A 21790-nucleotide genomic window follows, 5' to 3' on the forward strand; every position below is an offset into this window, starting at 1 on the left:
ATCCATATTTTTATTACATTTCAAAGATGCACGTAGGATGAAGAAAGCGATGGTGCAGAACCGTCGTCAGCGTCAGCACACGTGTAAATAGACACGAAACAGCAGAGGGGACGGCAATCAACCACGTGCGTGGTTAAGGCTAGGCTGTAACCAGTGTTGCCACATATCCATATTCTTGGGATTTTGGGAAAACATCTTCAAATTTATACAGATTTTTGAGGCTGAAAATCGAAAAATATTTGTGGAAATTTAAATACAGAAGAAAAATGTGGCACCACTGACTGAAGGCGAGCTCCTACGATGGAATACGCACTTGGGTTCACGTACCTATTCGGCTGACCCGTCGTGTCGATGTGCTTCTGTATTGGTTTGTTCCAAGCTGCAGACTTCTGCTTCGATGTGCCTGCCTGGTACTTCGAAGCATATCTGCATAACATTGTATTGCGTTTCAACTCTACCCAGCACTGCTGTGGTCGCACTAATATGGTGAGCATCAAAGCAAAGCAGTCGTTCTGCTTTGTTTTTGGCTTTTTTGTTTTGTTTGAATGTTGAGTGCGAAGTTACAATTTTTGCGGAAATAGGGTTTGCTCATGGTTTTCGAGAAAAACTGTCGTAATTTAATAGACTTATTTAAAATTTCCAACATGTCAAGTAAAATTTTACATAGTTCTCAAGAACTTGAACCAATTTTTACAAATAGACTCTATTCTTCCCTTATGCTACTCCCTGATTCTGCTCTATATACTGCATAACAAACTCATGAGATGAATTTAGGCACCAAAACAAAGAACCGATAGATAGGGTCTACGGTTATGTGCGTGTGCACAGAAGACGGGAAGCGGGTAGCCGAAAATTGCCGTATGTTGTTGTTGTTTAGCCTGCAGGAGAGAGATAGTGTTATACACGCCTTACAAAACACGATCGCCCTGAAGCAAGACGATTTAAAAATCGTCATTTCCAATTCTGCCGCGTGTGTGATCACTACGGATTTCGGGCTGAGCGATCGATGATTTGTTATAAAATTATCCTCTAGTTTTCCAGTATATTGTTAAGTTAAAAGTGTGTTGTTTTGTGCGTGTGTTTGCAAGTATATTCTAGTAGTTGAAACAAAGGGAAAAACTGCGCTGAATCAAATTCAAAACCGGAACCATCCAAGATGGCCTTTGCTCTGTTGAGAAATGGTGCTCGCTCCTCGTTTCCGTTGCTGGAACGAAATTTTGCAGCGCTTGCTGCGTTTAATGGGACCACCACGACACTAATATCTCATCCTCAAAAGGTAGGTTGATGTGTTGATGCTAAATGTTAGGTAAACTTAAATAAGGTAAGAAATTCTCTAAGGATCAAAACTGTAAACATTCGTGGAATGCATCGATGTCCTTTCGGTCAGAAAGATTCGAAATTTAAGCTCCGATGGATGACGCTGCAAACTTGTTATTTAAAATCGCACAAGAGAAACGAAAAACAGATTGTAAAAAAATCATTGGCCTGGACCGTGCTCTATCAGGTTTGTTTCTTTTCGAGCGTTGCGAGCGGCTGATCAAATAACCTCTCAAGAAGGCGAAGAGATACGCATGAAGAGCGACTTCATAAACATGTTTCCAATCCAGAAATGGAAGTAGGCTATTTTCAGCACTCATCATTGTAATATTATTTGTTTACAAATATTTCCTGCATTAAAACCAAACACGAGTGCTAAACACACCAATTTGTAACAATTACAGATCGAACAGCAGACAGTCGGACAACCGTTGCCCAGCTTCGTGTCGACCAGTGTGCGAAAGTACTCCAAAAAAGCCAACCGACCTGAACGGGCCTACGAAAGCGATTCCGATTCGGATTCGGATGATGAACGGGAGTCTCACCGCAAGAAACAGGGCCGCCGGGAGAGGGTAAGTGCGGCGCACAGTTTGCAACATTTGGTTAGAAATCAAGATGTTGGCCTTGGTTTTTTGTTGTTTTTGGTTAGAGAGACGAACGGCAAGCCTACAAATACTATGTTACGTAATAAGTGGACATGAAGCCGGCTGTGTTGGATGCGAAAATGTTAGAATGGATTAGACCAAAGCAAAAAATGGGCTGCACATTGTTTGAATGGCATTGATTGAGTCTGATCAGTATACGATCACCATGCTGTCGCTGGAAGCATAATTGTCCCATGTGTTAACAAAATAAAACTTGGCTGAAATTTCATTATTGAGATTATAAATAATAACCGTGAACTTTGGTAACGCGGATTGATCTACAATCGTAGAACGCTTAAATGATTTTCATTCAAAACATGCCATCAGCAAGAAGTAACAAAAGTACTTCAAATGCGGAAAATAACATTTCAATGTGTGGGTGTTAAGAACCAGAAAACACCAGCTGCTGATAATAACATAAAAGCCGGTTAGGCGCACTGTTGTATTGATGCGTGCAGTTTGCAATAGGCAGAATCGCAGAAGAGCAACATAGCACCAACACTAGTGAACATTCCATCTATGTGACAAAACGAATGAAGAGTAGGTTGATTAGTGGGGCGAGGAGTAGAACGGTATGGGTCTGTTTAGGTGGGCGATTTTGTCGGTTAGTTAAATTAATCCAAGACCTATTATGTGTAAAAATTACTCTAGTGCAAAATACACGTTACCATTAAAATGACACAACACTTTGAAAAGATAATATAGAAAGCAGAACAACAACACAATGTATTTAACGGTAAAATTACGTTTGATTTTTGGTATTCAAATTCACAAATAGATTTCCCTGCCATTTCAGAAGAATTGATTGGGTTATTGGAAAACACGTCCTACATTAATAGGAACCCTGTTTCTATAACTGCTATCTTATAAAAGTTGAAACCAATTATTTCTAATCGATTCCACTATAAAGAGCACAACCGCGACTATAGTTGCAAAGGAGTGACAATCTTAAGGAAAATTAAATCGATTTCCGTCATGTTTGGGTTCAGTTTCAAATATGTCAATCAAACTTTTTTTAAGAATTTATGAGATTAGTGCCCCTTATGTCGGCCTAAATGTCCCTAATATTGGGCCCATTCATACAATTCTAAAGAAAGCATTTTTTGACAATGTTTCTCTAGCCACCAAAAATATCCATTTGTATTGTCCAGATGATTGTTATCGATGGGCCCAAGTTTTGGATCCATAGGCCAACATTAGTGCCATTTCTCCTGTGTTATTTGTGTTTTATTATATTATGCCGCATCGAAAAAATGCTCTTTCGAAAATTGCTAATATTTGAAATTTAATCTAATCTACCACCAACACAGTCAGTTATTGAAAGAATCCTGGAAAATGATGGACATACCTGCATCATCTGTCTTGTCTATTTGATACCGTATGCGTGATAATGTTTGCACCATTGAGCAATGTCAAAATTAAAAAAAATTCAAAAAAATTTCCTTGTCGAGTTTTTTTTTTATTTATTCAAAGGGTGGATGTTTCTCAGAGTCTTAAACTATGTTAATCATCGATCGAGTTTCCACTTGCTGCAATTATGGCCTCCACACGCTTCCGGAATGCACGACAGGTTCTAATAATGTAGTCTGGATCAATTTCTCTCCAGGTACGGGTCAATGTTTGTCTGAGGCTTGCTGTACTCGGGTGGCGTTTAGAACAGGCCTTGGCCTTCATGACGCGCCATATTGGGTAATCCAGCGGATTGGATGGCGGCCACATATTCTTCGCCCAGAACGGAAGATGTTCCTGCAACCACTTCTGAGTGCGGTTCGAGGTGTGGCACGGAGCCCCATCTTGTTGAAATACAACATTTAGCTTCGGACCGTACTGTTCTTTGATCCACGGAAGAACATACTTACTTAAAATCCCGATGTAGACCTCCGTGTTGACCTTGTCACCTTCTGGAATGAACATCGGAAGACACCAATCCAAACACCATAACGCTAGCAGGATGCTTGGTCAGATACACGTTCTAGTGCTCGTCGGCCACGTATTTTACCGGAAGAGAATTAATATACCGGGCGGTTCTGGAATTTGATACGGGATCGACGGTAAACATGCTCTTGTCAGTGATCAGGATTACCGGATTTTTTCGCTTAAGGAAGTTCAAGATTTTCTTGCATCGTTCGACTCGTAGCTCCCGGATGCGGTTGGTAATCTTTTAATTTTTTTTCCATACCCTCGACTTCGCCCCGCAATCTTCCTTTACGATCTTCCGTGCCGTAAAGTCACTGATCCCGTGTTCCTTTGCCATTTTCCTTATTGAACGCACTGGATTAACTCAAATCTTCCTTTTGATAGCAGCGATAACCCTCGGAACCCGAGCTGACCTCGGACAACCTGTGGCCACCTTCGCGGATAGTTGTCCTTTCTTTTCTCGGTCTAAAACCCTTTTGACGTTTCACCGGGACACTCCCACGACGATTGAAATGTCTTTTTGCGACATTTGCGCTTGGGACAAATCACGAATACGCTGCCACTTCGTCATGGTGCAACTGTCAAACTAAGTAAATCATTTTCTTTTATACATAGCCTACTACGGTATGAGCTATAGGTTACGTGCATGCAAAGAAAACCAAAGCATTGTATGCACAGGTGAAACGGGGCTAGATTTGATCATACAAGTGGGCGTCCTTCAGAAAGGCGATCAGCGCAGCCAACGTTGAGGGGTCGTAACGAAGCATATTACTGAGTTCTCCGGGAGTCCATGTTGTTCGCGTAGCTTCTGGAACTCCGGGCACGTGTTCCACCGCCCCGGGGGATGCTGCAAATTGAACAAACCTTGCGGAAAGGTGTCCCACCGAAATTACAGGAAATCCTCGCATGGCTGGTCCGGAGCAGAGCTTAAAATTATTGACTGCCTAGGCTGAGTGTAAAAGCACTGCACTATTCAATCCATTGCTCTGTGCAGACCGTTTGTACCAAACGGTAAAGCTGGGTTTAGACTAGGCAAGTCAAATGATCAACTCAGTTGAATTCAATTGGCTTGAAAAGTTGAGCCTGGTTCAACTTTTTTTCAATTGTGAGTTGATCAAGTCAGTTAAATGACATGGTTTACACGTTCAATTCGCGTTCAAGTCAGTTGAATTCAACTGACTTGAACAATTGACTTGCCCTGTCTAAACCCAGCTTAAAGGACGAGGCAATGAAAGAGCCAACAAAAACATTCAGTCACTCACGAGCAGGCGACGCACACCGCTTGCCTTCGCTCACACAGCATGTAATTGAGTAATTTTTCCATAGAAAATGTACGCTCAGTCATTTCAAAACAAATATTGGGTACCATCACGGCAGAATAAACGTGTTGACTGAGCTACTGACTGAGTGCTCGGCTGTCAGTGACTCGTTTACCTCTGAATCATTCAGACTCTCACGGGTCAGTGAATGATGAGGCAGATGGCAGTTCATATTCATATCAAAATGACTCAATGAACCTGACTGTTTTGCGCACTGGTCCGGAGTCTTAAGATGATCCGCTGGTCCTTGTACTTTTGGTTTTCCAGCCAGGAGCGTACGTTTTCCTTGATCTTCCTCAGGAAAGCGGTCCGCGAATGGAAGCATTCCTGCTGCCAGGCTTCTATAATAGTATTCACAATCCAACGCCTGACGTTTAGGAGGGGTACGTTCCTTGTTGGAAGTTCGAACGCAAGTGGAGTGCCGTAACAGTACTTGAGGAAAAACTTCCTCCAAGTATGACAGCCAACCAGAGTGGATGAGGAAAGAGTCAGATAAGCCTGACTTCCTCCAACCCAGCTGAAGAATCAAAAAGGGTTTCTCTCATGCAATTTCCGAAGATAAACATTACCTCTCGGAAAACAAAAACGTACACAGAATTCTTAGACCATCAATAAAACTATTTATTTAATAAGAATTCAGTACTGCATAAAGGTTACATTGATATGTTATGATTCCCCTACTAATTATCTGATAACAAGTTGATCTATCGATAACTAATAGACAGATTACGCTAGGCTCATTCAGCTTCGGAAACACCTAATAGAGACCTGAGCTAGCGAGAGCGAAATGGCTCTAATGAGAGAACATTGAATCTGCTTATGGTTGTGAAAGAGACAACCCGAGTAAAAGAATAGAATCTATTGGCAAATCAAAGTTGGCACTCGTGGAGAATAGAAGAACTATGAGAGTGATGACGGTTTCAAAATTTTACACGGTGAGGTATACGAGTGCAATCTTGAAATGCTTTTATTTTGCAAATAGAGCATTTTAATTAAATCTGGTTAATGCTACTCTAGTAGAAAACTTAAGGACTACTTAATAGACATATAATATAGAAAAAATAATTTCTTTTCAGATTTTTAGGTGTAGACATAGATTTCAGCTTTTCTACAACTGTAGCAGCAACCAGATTTAAATAGAATGCTCCATTTGCAAAATAAAAGCATTTTAAGATTGCACCCGTATACCTCCCCGTGGAAAATTTTGAAACCATCATCATTTTCATAGTTCTTCTATTCTCCACGAGTGCCAACTTTGATTTGCCAATACTATAAATGAAAATTGAATTTCAACACTTCCCCTCAATTTTGCATTTTTATCATTTTCATGAATCTATCAAACTTAGCTCTTACTAGGGGTTTGGTTAGAAAATCAGCGATTTGATCGTTTGTTGGAACATATTTAACTATGAGCTTTTTCTCTTTAATCTGTTCCCTGATGTACATGAATTTTACATCTATGTGCTTCGTCCTCTGATGTTCCCTTGGCTCTTCTGCAATTCTAATACAGGGTATGTTATCTTCAAATATAGTGAATGGAATCGACAGAATTCCAATCTCACTCAATAGTTGAGACAACCATATCCCTTCCTTAGAAGCATTGCAAAGTGAAACTAATTCTGCTTCTGTTGATGAAAGAGTCACTATCTGTTGTCGTTTGCTGCTCCAGGACACAGTGTGCCCATACACCATGAACATGCTGCCAGAGTTCGATTTACAGCCTTCTTCGTCGTTCGCAGAATCGGCATCCGCGTATCCGATCAATGCCATCGCCTTGGTTGATCTTTCGTATATCATCCGTGCCTTCTTCGTGCCTTAGACTTAGATTCATCAAACACGACATCTCTTGAAATTATAATTCTTCTTATTACATTATTCCAAAGACGATATCCATTTGAAGCATATCCAACAAGACCCAAACGTTCACTCTTCTTGTCCAATTTTCTACGGTTTTCTTTATTAATATGTGCATATGAAGTACATCCGAAAACCCTCAAATTTCTAACATTTGGAACAGACCCAAACCACATTTCGTACGGTGTTTTAGCTTCCGTCAAAGAACTGGTTGGACTTCTGTTTGTAACGTATGTTGATACATAAAGAGCCTCACCCCATAGCTCATAAGGAGCACCACTATCGTATAACATACTTCTTACCTTTTCCATGAGGGTCCGGTTCATACGCTCACTTACACCATTTTGCTGAGGTGTGTATGGAGTCGTTGGAACCATCAGAATCCCTCTTTCGCGACAAAACGAAACAAATTCTTTACCAAAATATTCTCCTCCCTTATCCGTTCTTAGTTTGGAAATACGAGTTGAGAAATGGGAAGTAGCAAAAGCTTCAAATTCTTTAATCTGCTGTTCGTCAAGGAGGCCGTTTGACGCCAGGAACTGCCTAAGAGTAAATGGTATTCCTAAATGCCACAACAGAACACACAACAGGACCCACAGCTATAAGGGAAGCATACATTCTTTTTCGAAAATTAAGCAATGCACAAATTATTGTTGATACCAACTGCAATAGAGGTGTTTTTGATTATTCAGTCAATGGTATTAATTAATTAATTAACAACAATGAAAGTACACCACGCAATTGAAAAGTGCACGTTTTAGGGAAAACCACTACCTAAATTATTGAGAGTAAGTATAGTACATATGTATATTATTTGATCAAACTAGTATCGTCTAGTTTAAGAGTGATAAGCGGCAAATCCAGCCAGTATTACACCAGACGTGATTGCCTTTATATAATCGTACTACGACGCACAGTGGAAAAAAAAATCAAAAAAGGAGGACATAACCATTTGCGACAAAACTGTTGAGTGTAGCATTTTGACATCTTCTAGAATGTTTCTAAAATTTGTAAGTACTTAATTTGAGAGTTGAAAATTTTTGCTTAAGGAGGGTATACACTAAGATAAAAAATAACTTTTTTATGTTTTGTTAAAATCGATGAAAGTCTATGGAAACATTGTAGATGACATCATTTTAAGAAACTTTGTCGAAGACGACAATTTTCTATCTCTCAATTGGACGAAGTTATAGGGTGGAAAGGAGTACGAACGGTATAGTACCCTCTTAAATAACGTTTTCTTACTATAACTATTTTGTTTGAATTTTTCAATTTTTTCAAAGTTCTACAAAGTTGTAAGTGCTCTAAAATTGCACATTTTTACTAAAAAAACAAATCGCTATCTTTTTGCTTCAAGGATTTACGTCCGTTTTTATAATTTTTAACGCTATCTTTAAGGGGGTGTATCTTGCAGGTTAGCAGGTATTAGCAGCTAATCTCAACATTATTTTGTTCAAGATCTTATACCCTACTGTATGTACAATTCGTAGGGCTGATTGCATGACCATTTTTCCAAGTATTTACATTACGGTGGGTTCCCCACTGCTTTTTCAATGCTTATTCAGATCCCCAAAAACTGGGCAAAATTTGAACGAATTTGGTTATTGTCTCAATTTGTGGGATAATTTTAAATTTAGTATGGGAAACGGAACGATTCAAATATTGCTCGAATGTTACCAAAACTCGGACTTAGATAGATAATACTATACCAAACAACTTTGTTTTCCTGCTAATACTTGCTAACCTGCAAGATACACCCCCTTAAAGATAGTATTAAAAAATTAGAAATGCGGGTGTAAATCCTTTAAACGAAGAGATAGCGATTTGCTTTCTTTAGTAAAAATGTGCAATTTTAGAGCACGTAGAGCTTGGTAGAACATTGAAAAAATTGAAAAATTAAAACAAAGAAGTTACGGTAAAAAAGAGGTTTAAGGGAGTACTACCGTTTGTACTCAATTTTCACCCCATAACTTCGTCCAGTTGAGAGTCCAGTTGTCGTATTTGGCAAAGTTTCTTAAAATGACTTCATCTACAATGTCTCCATAGACGTTCATCAATTTTAACACGACGTAAAAAAAGTTATCTTTTTATCTGAGTGTATATCCCCCTTAAGCTTAAGGGGGTATTCCCGATCTTTTTTTTCAAAAAATCAAATTTTTTTTCACATTTTTTTGTACTTTAGACTATATACTTTCATCCCCCCAAGCCGTTTACCGATCAGCGAATTCGGTGTCCAGGCATAGCTGACTAATGGTAAGAACCCCCAAATGGTTTTAACTAAAGTCAAAACTTTAAACGCGTTTTTCTCGAAACCACATTTTTTTTATCGGGCGAAGATTTTTCTCAGAAACTATAAGAGATATTGACTTGAATCTTTGCGCATTTTGTTCCTTATTAAATTCTTTGGAGCTTCTCCCACTTTCAGCCAAAAATATTAACATTTAACATTGTTTGAAGCACCTTAAAGCTGCAAAAAAGCGGGCTAATCGCCTGTTTTTTCATATGGCCGCCATTTTGTTAATTTGCAAGATTTTTTGCTGCCAACGGGAGAAGCTCCAGAGAATCTTATGCAGATTATTAATTTCATCACGAAATCTGTTTCAGATGAAGCCGTTCCAGAGAAAAGTCTTCGCCCGTCCAGGCGTTTGCGGCGAACGGGGGTCTGTTTGTCGCCATTTTGTGACGTCAATAATGTCTTTTTTTATGTCGAAAAAAATTTATATGTAAACTTTAATGTTCAATAAACAAGAATCCCAAAGAGTTAGGCGCATTACTATTCATTTTCCTTGAAAAAAAATTAATTGAAAAACAGGCCGAAAAAAGGCAAAAGATTGGGAATACCCCCTTAAGCAAAAATGTTTACCTCTAAAATAAAGTACTCAAAAAATGAAGAAACATCCTACAATAAATCAAAATCCTACACTCAATAGCTTCTCTACTGGCCATACTGGGCCAGAAATGCAATCTAGCGGAGCAAAATTAATAACTCCGAAACGAAGAATTTCCGCCACTTGGTGTCTTCGGCAAAGTTTCTCATCAGTATTGACATAAACAAATAGTTCAAAACTCTTCCGCAAAGATGGCGCCACAATCTAACTTCTTTTTCTGACGATTTGGAGACTTGATGTCTTCGGCAAAGTTGTTTGCCTTGACAAAATAAACAACTCTTTTGAAGACGTAACATTTCCACAGCCTACTGATTCCGAGTTATATGAAGTTAAAGAAAAAAATGTCGAAAATATGCTTTTTTCTTTCTGTTTCGTTTTTTTTTGCTTACAACCATATAATGATATATTTTTCTCTTACGCAAATGCATAAAATAATTAACTTTTGTGAAGAAAAAAACTGATTTAAGCTTCAAATTTTAAAGATATTGTTGAAAAACCAAAAAAAAAAATAACAATTTTTGAACTTTAATATCTGTCAAAGCGCAAAACATCGCATTCATCGCAACCTGACATTTTCAGCAAAAATTAAGCAATACTCGATAAACAAAATATCAAAATTTGAGAGAGGTATATTTTGGTGTTTTTGAGATTTCATCATTTTAGTGGAGCATGTATTTTTTTTTTCTATAACTTTTTTAACAGTAGGCTGTCGAGTTTTGACTTTTTCAGAAGAGTTGTTTATTTTATCAAGATAAACAACTTTGCCTATGTCGTCAAGTCTTCAAAACGCCATTTTAATGCATTAAAAAAAGTTATAGAAAAAAATACATGCTCCAATAAAATGATGAAATCTCAAAAACACCAAAATATACCTCTCTCAAATTTTGATATTTTGTTTATCGAGTATTGCTTAATTTTTGCTGAAAATGTCAGGTTGCGATGGTTTCAAAAGAGTTGTTTATTTTGTCAAGGCAAACAACTTTGCCCAAGACATCAAGTCTCCAAATCGTCAGAGAAAGAAGTTAGATTGTGGCGCCATCTTTGCGGAAGAGTTTTGAACTATTTGTTTATGTCGATAGATGGTTCTTATTATGATGAAAAACTTTGCCGAAGACACCAAGTCGCGGAAATTCTTCGTTTCGGAGTTATTAATTTTGCTCCACTAGATTGCATTTCTGGCCCAGTGTGCATTGTCTAGATCTCCCATCCAAGCATACATCATGAGATTAGACTCTCCCACCTTCGGCAAGGTGCTTTAAATATTTGAAATCTTGAAGTTGAAACAGTTTTCGAAATTTAGAGATTTATTATATTTGTATAAGTGGAGTATACTAAATTTTCAAAATTTTTCAACATTCAACATTTTTGAAAATTCGGAAAATTGATTTGTTACTTAGTTTTTGCATTTGAATACTACGCTTGAGCATGCAAAGTGGATAAAAAAAGAATGCAAAAGAGTTCAAATCAAGGGGTAAGTCACTCAGCACATTGTGCCGGAATTATATTCTACACAGCTTGGGCACAATCTCGTAGGCATTAGATTGTTGTTAATAAAATGGGAGCACTGCTGAACAACTGTCATTCAAGTTGTTCAGAACATTACGTGCTGTTTGACTGTATGTTCAGAAACTTTTCTAATGGAATATATCAGAGGAACTCAGACCAGCAGTTCTCTTATAGATCTAAATACGAAATGTAGGTTCTGTGGGTGGGCTCAAGAGAAAGAGGCAGTTAATCAGACCTTATTAGTACCCTTAATTCTAACTAAACAAAGTAAAGAAATTTATTCATCACCCTCTATAGTCGGTCTCCAACAATGCTCATCACCGGTTCCAACTCTTTCCGGCCGAAAGGCTAGGTTTCTGATCTGCCTTTGAGGCATTATAAAACACTAAAACAAAGGACTTTTATCACAAATCATGGAAATTTCGCAATTAATGTCAGAAATACCGGGTTGCCGGGATGGGTATTTTACTAACAATTGCAGCTTGCTCTATGACCGGCACAATCGGCATACTTGCGGCACACTGACAAAAAAGATGACCCAAGATTGGTGTGCCGAGTGACCTACCCCTAGGTTCAAATATACTCTTACGTTTTGGGTGAACTCCTTATTTCAAGTTTAAATATTTTTTGAATTTATTTTTTAGTCTCCCCCCTCACCAGATTCGAATATGGTGTGACAATAGTTAAAATATTCATTTGTTCCGACCTTATTCCGGTAAAATTGTTATACCACAACTATAGGAATTCTACTATTGCTGGAACACCAACGACCTACCTTATCTTCTTATTCTTCCTTGAATTTCAAGGATTTTTTTAAAGTAGATTTAATCAGCCAAAAGCTTAACAATTATATATATTATAAGCTTTTAAATAACAGTCTTTTCCAACCCTTGTTCAGCATTCTAGTTTTATTTAGACAAAAATAAATAATAGAAGACCGCTTATTTATTTTTATGGGACTGCAACAAGGTGCTGACTAATTGGATTTACATATTGATATTGTTATTATAAGTCTAAAAATAACCTTTGAATTTCGGGATTCGAATTGGTAGTCGCTGATTCATAGGCATCAATCAAATCTACTGGACGACTTAAGCATATGTGTCGCAAAATTTATGATCATTAACTTGAAACACGTCAAATTTAAATAGAATAACAGCAACCAGAAGAGTATTATACAGCTTGAAAGTCCAGCCCTGGGCTGGTTCGTCACCGCAATGCAGAATTGTAAACAACAACTGGTGACAGTAAAACATTCCTCTCATTTTCAAGTGTAGTTAACACAATGTGGACCCAAGTGCGCGATTTATTTCGATGGTGTTATTGGTGTTATTTTAGTGCCATAATGGAGTTATATTTTTGGAATGCTGTCTGAAAATTCAGTGCAATATATAGCAGTCAAAACACAGAAATACAAATGTTAATACTTCCGATGTCGTCGCAGCCCACTTCTACCTGGAACTATTCCTAAAAAGCTCCTCTACCTTGTATCTACTGCTGCCGTTGCTTGGGATTACACGCTTATTCTGGTCAACTCAAAATTGAGTCGAATGTACTCATCTCAGTGGCAAGAAGGGCTACTCAAAATTGAGTAGCCTTATGTTGACTCACTTTTGAGTAAACGACGTTTTTACGTAGACTGAGTCAAGTCCACTCGCCGGTATTTTCAGTAGCGGGGAGGGTTTTTGTTTTAATTTTTATTCAAGGAAATGGAAATTTCCTGCTCCGGATTCATTCTACCGGAGCAGAAAATGGTTCAACACCGTTTCCCTAAACAATTCGTACTTACCTGAAGGCATTTCAGCCGGTTTGGAGTAACATTTCCTATGAGGTTTCCTTCGACATGACTGGCATTTTTTCCAAATCCAGGATTTTGCTGACTGAGTGGCTTTTACTCAGTTTGACAATTCTCGTTTACTCAATTTTTGACAACTCGATACATCAGACGAAAGTGAGTACGATCGACTCACCTGGTGAGTAAGCAGAAGTTAGCGTGTAGAAAGCTAGGCAGTGAATTCAGAAGACCTAAAATGCTGGAAATGCAATGAGTGACACTGACTACATTTAACAAATCAGGCTATCAAAATATCTAGATAGAGCTGGAATTAGGGCGTAACAGCCTTTGTAAACAATGACTTCTCTTGTTGATTTCTCGGAATTCAAGGCACGCCTACACAAACCAACAAATCCACCAAAGGTAGGAGAAATCTTCCTCTACTCTATGGTGATGTCGATTTGCCAAGGAGAGCGATGACTTCCGAGAAATCATCGAGAGAAGTCATTGTTTACTAAAGCTGTTACGCCCTAATTCCAGCTCTATCTAGATATGTGTATTGCATTGCTGATTTGTGGAGTAGTGATAAGCTAAAAGAAGGCTTGTTGTTGTTAGATCAGCTTATTGAGGTTGAATTATGGGGTTACTTGCTGTTAATGAGCTGTGTACACCCTAAATCAAACAATAATCAGCTCCTGTTTTTACTGTTCAACTTGAATTGTTACTTGGGTAAAATCGATTAAACAACACTTGTTAAGCATCAAATTGTTACCTGGCACGCTTCTACTTCTTCAGAAAAATTCCGCATTCAAGATGCTTTGTAGCCAATTAGGGGTAGACGGGGTAAGATGGCCAGCCTAAGGTTGAGCTTAAGTTTTGGCATTAGTACAACTATTGTTTTGTTCGATATTGCTGCAGGGTTGTTGTTTGATATTATGTCTAGCTTCGTATGGTAACTTTAGTTCGAAAACGTAAACAAAACATTGAAAAACATTACATAACAAAAACGACTTTTTTTTGTTGAGTAAAATCACCCCGGGGCAAGATGAGCACCCCTGCGGGGCAAGAAGAGCACGTTATATATAGATATAGAAGGCTTTTTTTTTATTTAATTGAAGATTTTATTTTAACTGAGCGTAGGTATTTTACAGAACACAGCAGACATTTTTCTTTAATAAAAAATAATAATAGTGTTGTTAACGAGCAGCGAAAGTAGGTATTTATTATGGAAATCAAATCTGAATGCAACTTAGCAAATATTCAACATGAAGGACATTTTCCTTCTTCGCAAAGATGATACCACTTATTGCAATTCGTACATTTATTCCAGTTTTCACCATCACTGGACATACTGAAATTGAGACCACATTTGTCGCACAGCGTATCGTGGAATTCAGGTTCAGTTTTTGGTCTCTTCGGTTCGGTTTTTAGTTTAGATGATTTTCGTTTGATTTTGTTGAGTTCCTTGATATCTTTGGCAGCTTGTGACGACTTCAATGTGCTCCGAAAATAAGAAGAGGTGATTTTAGCTGCTTTTTCCTTTCTTTTCTTGTTTTTACAGTTCCTTGATACCATTTTTGGAAGTGGCTTGATGATTGCAGGTGAAACTTGAAGTGGACAGTTCTTGTTAATTGGCTCTGATGCAGTTACAGGCTAAGATTGCTCGTTTAGAGTTGTCAATGGCTGTCGTGAAAAATTGGCGTGTTGGCTATTTGGCTCTGTTTCTTTACTGACCAAGCAGTCCATCTGCAACAATATTCGGTTTTTTTCTGGTTGTTTCATTTCTTCCGGCTCAAAGCCAAAGAACAGTGGTTCGTCGTGCAGCATATTGATGTTGATTGCGGGCATTGGAATATCGGATACATCGGATGCCACAAAATCATCATTAGTGAAAATAAATCGATTCAGAATATAGAAACGCTTTACCAAGAAGACTACTTACATCATTTATGGTCACTGCCTTTCCAGGATTTCCCTTTAGAAAAACCTCAATGGCCTTAGAAAAATGAGTTTTCAATGAGCCCATATAGCAAATATCGAGAGGCTGAAGCCGATGGCTACAGTGCGGCGGGAAGGAAATAACAGGAACGTTACACTCTCTTGCCTTCTCAATGAACGCCAAGTTCTTAACATGAGAGCAGTGGCCATCCAGTAGCAGTAGAACTGGGCTTTCAGGTGTTGGTCGAGTGTGCAGCAGAAAATGATCAAACCACTTACACAAATCATTTGTGGTCATCCATCCTGTTGCATTGCAGCTAAAAATGGTTCCGGTTGGTGCTCCTTTCTTCAGTTGTTCTGTCATTCGCATCCTTGGAAATATCAACATCGCAGGGACAAAGTGACCGATCGCCGACATACAAATAGCTGCCGTCGACAGAACCCTTCGTTCCGATGATGTGATGCTACCAACTTGCCGTTTCCCTCGAAGAACGATAATTTTACTTCTCTTTGTTTGAACCTGTAATTTAGTTTGTCATGTTAGTCATGTATTTAAGAAGGAACCATGAATTCAAATGATAATAATGCTCACTGTTAGGACAGAGGTCTCATTAACATTGTATATTCGATTTTCCTTAAACTTCTCGGTACTGAGTGTTTCCTCCAAAATATCATAAAACTGGTTGACGGCCACTCGATTGAAACCCGGAGCTCGGGCAATCGATGTAGCTTCAGGTGTTCGCAACGAAAGCTCTTTGTGCCTCTTCCGGAAGCCACTTAACCAATCCGGTCCCGGCTAGTTCGGTTTGTTTATTAAACGGATGCTGTATATGATTCCGCTCTGCCAGCTGGAATGCCAGGCTACGAAGCTCGGTAGACGTTACTCCGTAGGAACGTTTTCTCCAGTTGTAGAACATGATAAACCAGCTCATCTTCCTGTTCCTTGGTGAATACTGTATCATACCGTCCTAAACCGTTAATATCCTTTTGCGTTCCAGTCGTCTTCTGGTGGCGTGCAAGAGTTTGGCGCGGGATACCGTGGTTAACGGCCGATCTGTTTACCGAACATCCTAATGCCCTCACTTCTTCAATTGCCGCCCGAAGGCTGACACAATTCCACCGTTTCCGTCCCGAAATACGTTTATAGTTACGAACCATCTCAAAACGTGAAAGAATTCCGAAATCAAAACATTGCGCTTTGACGTTTGTTTTTGTTTTCTTAGAGGTTATGATTTGAAACGTACGCTGGCAGTTTTGCCCCGCAAAATAGAGCTTATTTCGCCCCATCTGACTGGATTTGCTAATATGCTTTAAATTTAACTATACGTTTAGTGAAAAGTATTTTTTTTTGTAACTACACTGTATGAAGATAAACTGTTTCTCGAAAAAATGATGTCAAAACAAGTTTGCTCTTACGGGGAGCTTATTTTCTGGATATGAAATATTATAAAAAAAAATCATCTACTTTCGCGTCAGTTTTTGTCAGGATATTTTGGTTGATATTTATGATATTTTGTTCCGAAAAGATGGCTAGTGCTCAATTAAACTCTTATTTATCATTAAACGTGTTTTTTTTTAAAGCATTTTCATAATGGTACAATTAAGTGGTGCTCATCTTGCCCCGTCTACCCCTACACTTTTCGGAAGCAAAATTGGGGTAGTCTAACCACCTTTCTTCCCATCCCGATCCATCCTCTACTAAATGTTAATCGAACAATGTTCTTCCATTTCTCCAGGGAAATTCGGAATTCTGGCGACGAAAGATGCGCACCCTCCATGGCCTGCTGGACGTCAACAAGGACGGAGTCATTTCCTACGACGATTTCATGCTTCTGACAGAGAAATTCGCCTCCATGGGTCACTTGGATCAGGCGGAGAAGGAAGAATTCCGCGACATTATGAAGGTTTGTCGTCCACTGAGGCCTTACAAGCTTTGCACTAAATTACTAACATTTTCACTTCCCTCAGGCCACATGGATCCAGCAGTGGGGCGAAATCACACCGTACAACCTGGTCACGGTGGAACAGTACCTAACCGACATGCACCACGTCGTCAACGACAAGGACCTGCGCAAGAAGGTGCACCGATTTTTGCCCTACCTGTACAAGGCTGTCGATAAGGACCATTCCGGATCAATTTCGTTGAAGGAGTTCAAGCTGTTCTTCCGCTGCCTGGGCCTGACGGACGAGGATGCCGCCGTTTCGTTTGCCGTGATCGACAAGAACGGCGACGGGCAGGTCACGTTGGACGAATTTTTGAAACTGGGACGGGATTTCCTGCTTACGGAGCGGGAGGAAAATGTTTCGCGACTTTTCTGGGGACCACTGGTCGAGCATTGACGCAAGAGCGTGAAGAACAATAATAACGAGGTAGCATCAGCATCATCGGAATGCGGATTTATTGAACCAAGTAGGCGATAAGCAGTTTTTTTTTAAAAGCAGTCTTTTTTGCAAGTAACATATTGCCCATTTCAGACCAAACTGGAGTAATAAGCGCGTTTTCACTTCACAGTGTGATAAAAGTGCGAGTTTCCGTCTAATCGTCCAATAAGTGTTCCGAAGACACCAAAATGATTTGAAGGGAACGTGCACTTTTATCACGCTTTTTGCATTTTTGGGCAATATTTAATAAACTTAATTTTACGGTAAGGTTTGTCTGAGTTGTGATAATTAAAATCGTTGAATTGAGAAATAAAATGTTTGATAAGCAATTCCAAATTTATTTTCTACTTTTTTGACCTTTCAGAATTGAGTCTGATGTCTAAAGGATAGATTGGCAAGCGTCTGTGACTATATGCTATCTGTGATTCGATTCAACTCAACTGTTAAAAATCGTTGAATAAATTATGCAACAATATCACGCAATCACGATTTACATGCTTGAAATAAAGCTGAAAAGCTTTAACGGAGTTTGCAGTAAGCACTTGCACGCTTGTAGATTCACGTTTAATATGTTGAAATATTTCACACAAAAGCTTTCCACGGCTGAAGAGACTAACTCACAGAGAGAGTCACTTTTACTCATTTTTAACTGAAGGATAAATTTCTAAAAACGTAGGTTATATCATGGACAGACATGATTGTAGTAAGGTTGTACTCCTTCAATCCAGTAACGCAATCGACGTACTAGATTAAAGGAGTATAACGGCACTACTACCATGACTGTCCTAAGTATTACTCAGAGCTGGGTAACAAACGGTTTTAGAAATTTATCCATACAACTGAGTAAAAGTGACTCTCTCTTTCTGAGTTAGTCTTATTGGCCGTGGGCGGTATAAGCTTCCGAACGTTTCACAAGCAATATAGTTTCATCACTGAACAAAAGATATCACTAGTGATATGTTGACAAGGTGTTCCGAAAAATGTGTCCGATATGTGCTTATTTTTTATATGAGAGTAGATAACTGTATAACAGCAAAAGAGTGTTATAATAGACCACGTTCAGACTATAGTAAAATCCAAGTAAAATGTATGCGTCACTAGTGGCGGGAAACAGTACTAGTCGATGGTGATAAATTTATGACTGCCGGTTTAAACTCCGGAGTTTGAATGATAAATTTTTGAAAGAGTTCAAAATAGTGAGATACGATCATTATTATGGATGATACATGTAGGGAATATGTCGAACAATGTAAGTTTATGTAAATTTTCATTGCAATGTCATTGAAAGATAATGATAATGCGTTTTTAGTTTATTTGTTATGTTTGCATCAACAGACTAGAAATAGTCCCAATGATGTATTGTAAAAAAAAGTACTGATTATACAGGCTACATATACTACAGTTACAAACGAAAATAACAAGGAAAGCATTGTCAAGTTACTAAAAATGTATAAGTCTAAAATTTTACACTTAGCTGTTGGGCGTCAAGCGCCTTCGGTCAACAAAAAAGGCAGAGAATCTTCAGCGAAGCATATTCCGTGTCAAGTGAAAATCGAACATCGACGCTACTTGGTTGAACACTCGCTGCAAGCCGTAAATAGCGCTCCCTAAGCTATAATTAGTTCGAAGAAGTGGAAGTCTTAGCATTAGACTGTTGCTTAGTGATCGAGTTTTTGCAGAATTGCTTCGCAGTCGATTCTTCCTTGCAGAGTATCGGCGACGGTTAAGGCTCTGAAAACATCTCTTCGGATACGTAAGGGCTCGACATTGATCAATTGGCAGCGATTCTTGTAGCTTGGAAGACGAAGTGGGTATCTCCAAGGCAGCTTACGGGGCGCGAAGCGAAGAAAACGTCGTTGCACAGATTAATTCGCTCGGCCCCATTAATGTAGTTCGGGCTCCAGACTGCAGAGCAGTATCCCAACGTAGATCGTACGAGAGAGCAATAGAGTAATTTCAAGCAGTAAATGTCGGTGAAGTTCTTAGTAATCTTGAAGACAAAAACCAATAGTTCTGGATGCTTCGTCGACGACATACGATATATGGTGTGAGTATGTCAGCTTTGAGTCCAGAAAAAACGCCTAAGTATGTCACGCACCCGTTCGATAGACGTGCCTAGTAGTTTGTAGTTGAAAATAATCGGTTGTTTCTTGCGTGAGAAAATAATGATTGTACACTTAGCAGGGGTCAACCCAGTCGGTTTAGACTACACCAGTAAGCAAAGATGTCAATCTGATTTTGGAGAGAACGGCAGTCGGCGAGTGAGCGGATGCGCAGAAAAATTTTCAGGACTTTGCACAGAAGCTTGCTGAGCGACAAGTACCCAAAGTTACTGTCAGTTGGCGCTCCGTGAGGTATGTACGAAACCATCTCAAAAGATTTCCACCGATCCCTAACCCATCAAGCTTAGCGATCGCAATTTCGTTGTTCAGCTTATCGAAGGCTGCCGTAAGATCTGTGTAAATAACGTCCGTTTAGGTCCGAGCAATCAAACTGTCTGAGATGTAACACGTTAGGCCCAGCAGGTTCGTAGTTGTGAAACGCCCAGTTATTAATCCGTGTTGATCTATACTTGGATCTTGCTTGCAATGCGCATGTAGGGACTATATGACAACCAATTCAACAAGTTTTGATACAGCACTCAGCGACGTGATTCCCCGGACCCGTACGGCCATGACGTTTGTTTTCTTTGAGGCGTTTGAAAATTTGGAAAAATTTAAAATTAATAATTTATGTGAGATAGTTTGTCTCGTAATTGGAGCACATTTTCCGCGATTCGAAATTCCAGTGATGACCTGTGTTTTATTTATACTTGGGTGCTGATCCGGTCAACAACTACCATAGATGGACCTGGATTCGATTCCCCGGTTCTGGGTCGCCACAAAGCCGAGATTCAAGAAGTTATTTTCACGAGCAGCTCAATTCGTGGCGCAAATGGCCAATCATCAGCAACGGAAGATCTTCCATTCGGAACACCGTGAGTGCACGTACATCGACGGTCTGCAGGACCTACAATATCCCCCAGCTTGTTCCTGGGGCCGCTGTCAAGCCAGCCCCAACGTCCCATCGTTCAGTGCGATCATGTTGCCAAGGTAGGACTTTCAAGTGCCAGAGAGAAGCTTACAGCTGAAAAACGTCAAATGGAAATCGGGAATTTGGTTAACATTGGAGGCATTTGGTGAGATCCTTCCATTACACTGTATTTTATATACCATTCATTCATTCTTCTTCTTCTTCCGCGCATTTCAAGCTTATTGCGTATGGCATATTAGCTTATTGCGTGCTCTCAACTTAGGGTTCTAGATGCACTTCCACAGTTATTAATTGAAAGCTTTCGATGCCTGTACCATTTTTGCATTAGTATAATTGTGTGGCAAGTCCAATCATACTTCTACGCCCAGGGAAGTCGAGAAATTTTCCAACCCGAAAAATTCCTAGACCAGACCGGGAATCGAACCCAGCCACCTTCAGCATGGTCTTGCTTTGTAGCTGTGCCTTTAGCGACTGAGCTAAGGGAGGCAGCATTCATTACATTGCATATTACTGTTACATTCACTCATAACCTATCTCGGAGCGTTTGGTACGGTATGTCCACGCATCCTTCCACCCCTGAAGATTCACGAAATGCATCGCTGTTTAGATATACCGTGCCAGCACCATTTTTGACGCGTTCTTAATGATGACGCACTCGTCTATTTTGACAAGATATTTTTTAAAAACCTTGTAACACAATCATCCCTAGAGCACTAAAACTAATATTTGCAGAAGTAACATTTTAAAAATAAGTATTTAAAATAGTCGAACATTATGTAGTGCTTCGATTTAGGAACTGCTTCGAATATGGTGCCTCCACGGTTTATTTGAACTCGATTTCTTTCACAGAATCATCTTTGCGGCAAATGCAACGCACTAGGCTCATAGAGGTAACTCTAAGACCACTGGGTCCCGAAGAAAATCATTATTATTTTTGGCTCACTCAGTACCAGAACAACGGTCCCAAGCAGTCCCAAGATATTTCACTCACCCCTGCATGTTCTGCATGAATCTACACACCCCTGATGTTATCTGTCAAACTTTCATAGCGAATCAAAACAAACATTGCGTAGTAATAGAATTTCAACTAGAATAGGGTACGTTAATCGTTTGCTTGGGACCAATAGGCTACTAAAGTGGTGAGCCAATTTAAAATCGTTAGTTTCGTATTGATTGTTGGTAGGCCTGGCCGTTTTGATGTTTGTGTCATATCTCAGA

At 39.3% G+C, this 21790-nt stretch overlaps 1 protein-coding gene across 1 annotated transcript; it reads left to right on the forward strand.

Annotated features, from left to right (window-relative positions):
* The first annotated feature begins 1093 nt into the window (after window positions 1–1093).
* Window positions 1094–17583, forward strand: LOC135699754 (sarcoplasmic calcium-binding protein-like). Its single transcript, XM_065220074.1, has 4 exons — window positions 1094–1276; window positions 1722–1889; window positions 16894–17061; window positions 17126–17583. The coding sequence occupies exons 1-4, from the start codon at window positions 1157–1159 to the stop codon at window positions 17495–17497; spliced, it is 828 nt and encodes a 275-aa protein (XP_065076146.1). The 5' UTR covers window positions 1094–1156; the 3' UTR covers window positions 17498–17583.
* The last annotated feature ends 4207 nt before the right edge of the window (window positions 17584–21790 follow it).

Source organism: Ochlerotatus camptorhynchus, unplaced genomic scaffold, assembly GCF_037179485.1.
Source record: "Ochlerotatus camptorhynchus isolate MF236.1 unplaced genomic scaffold, CSIRO-AGI_Acam_v1.1 ptg000114l, whole genome shotgun sequence".
Lineage (NCBI taxonomy): Eukaryota > Metazoa > Arthropoda > Insecta > Diptera > Culicidae > Ochlerotatus > Ochlerotatus camptorhynchus.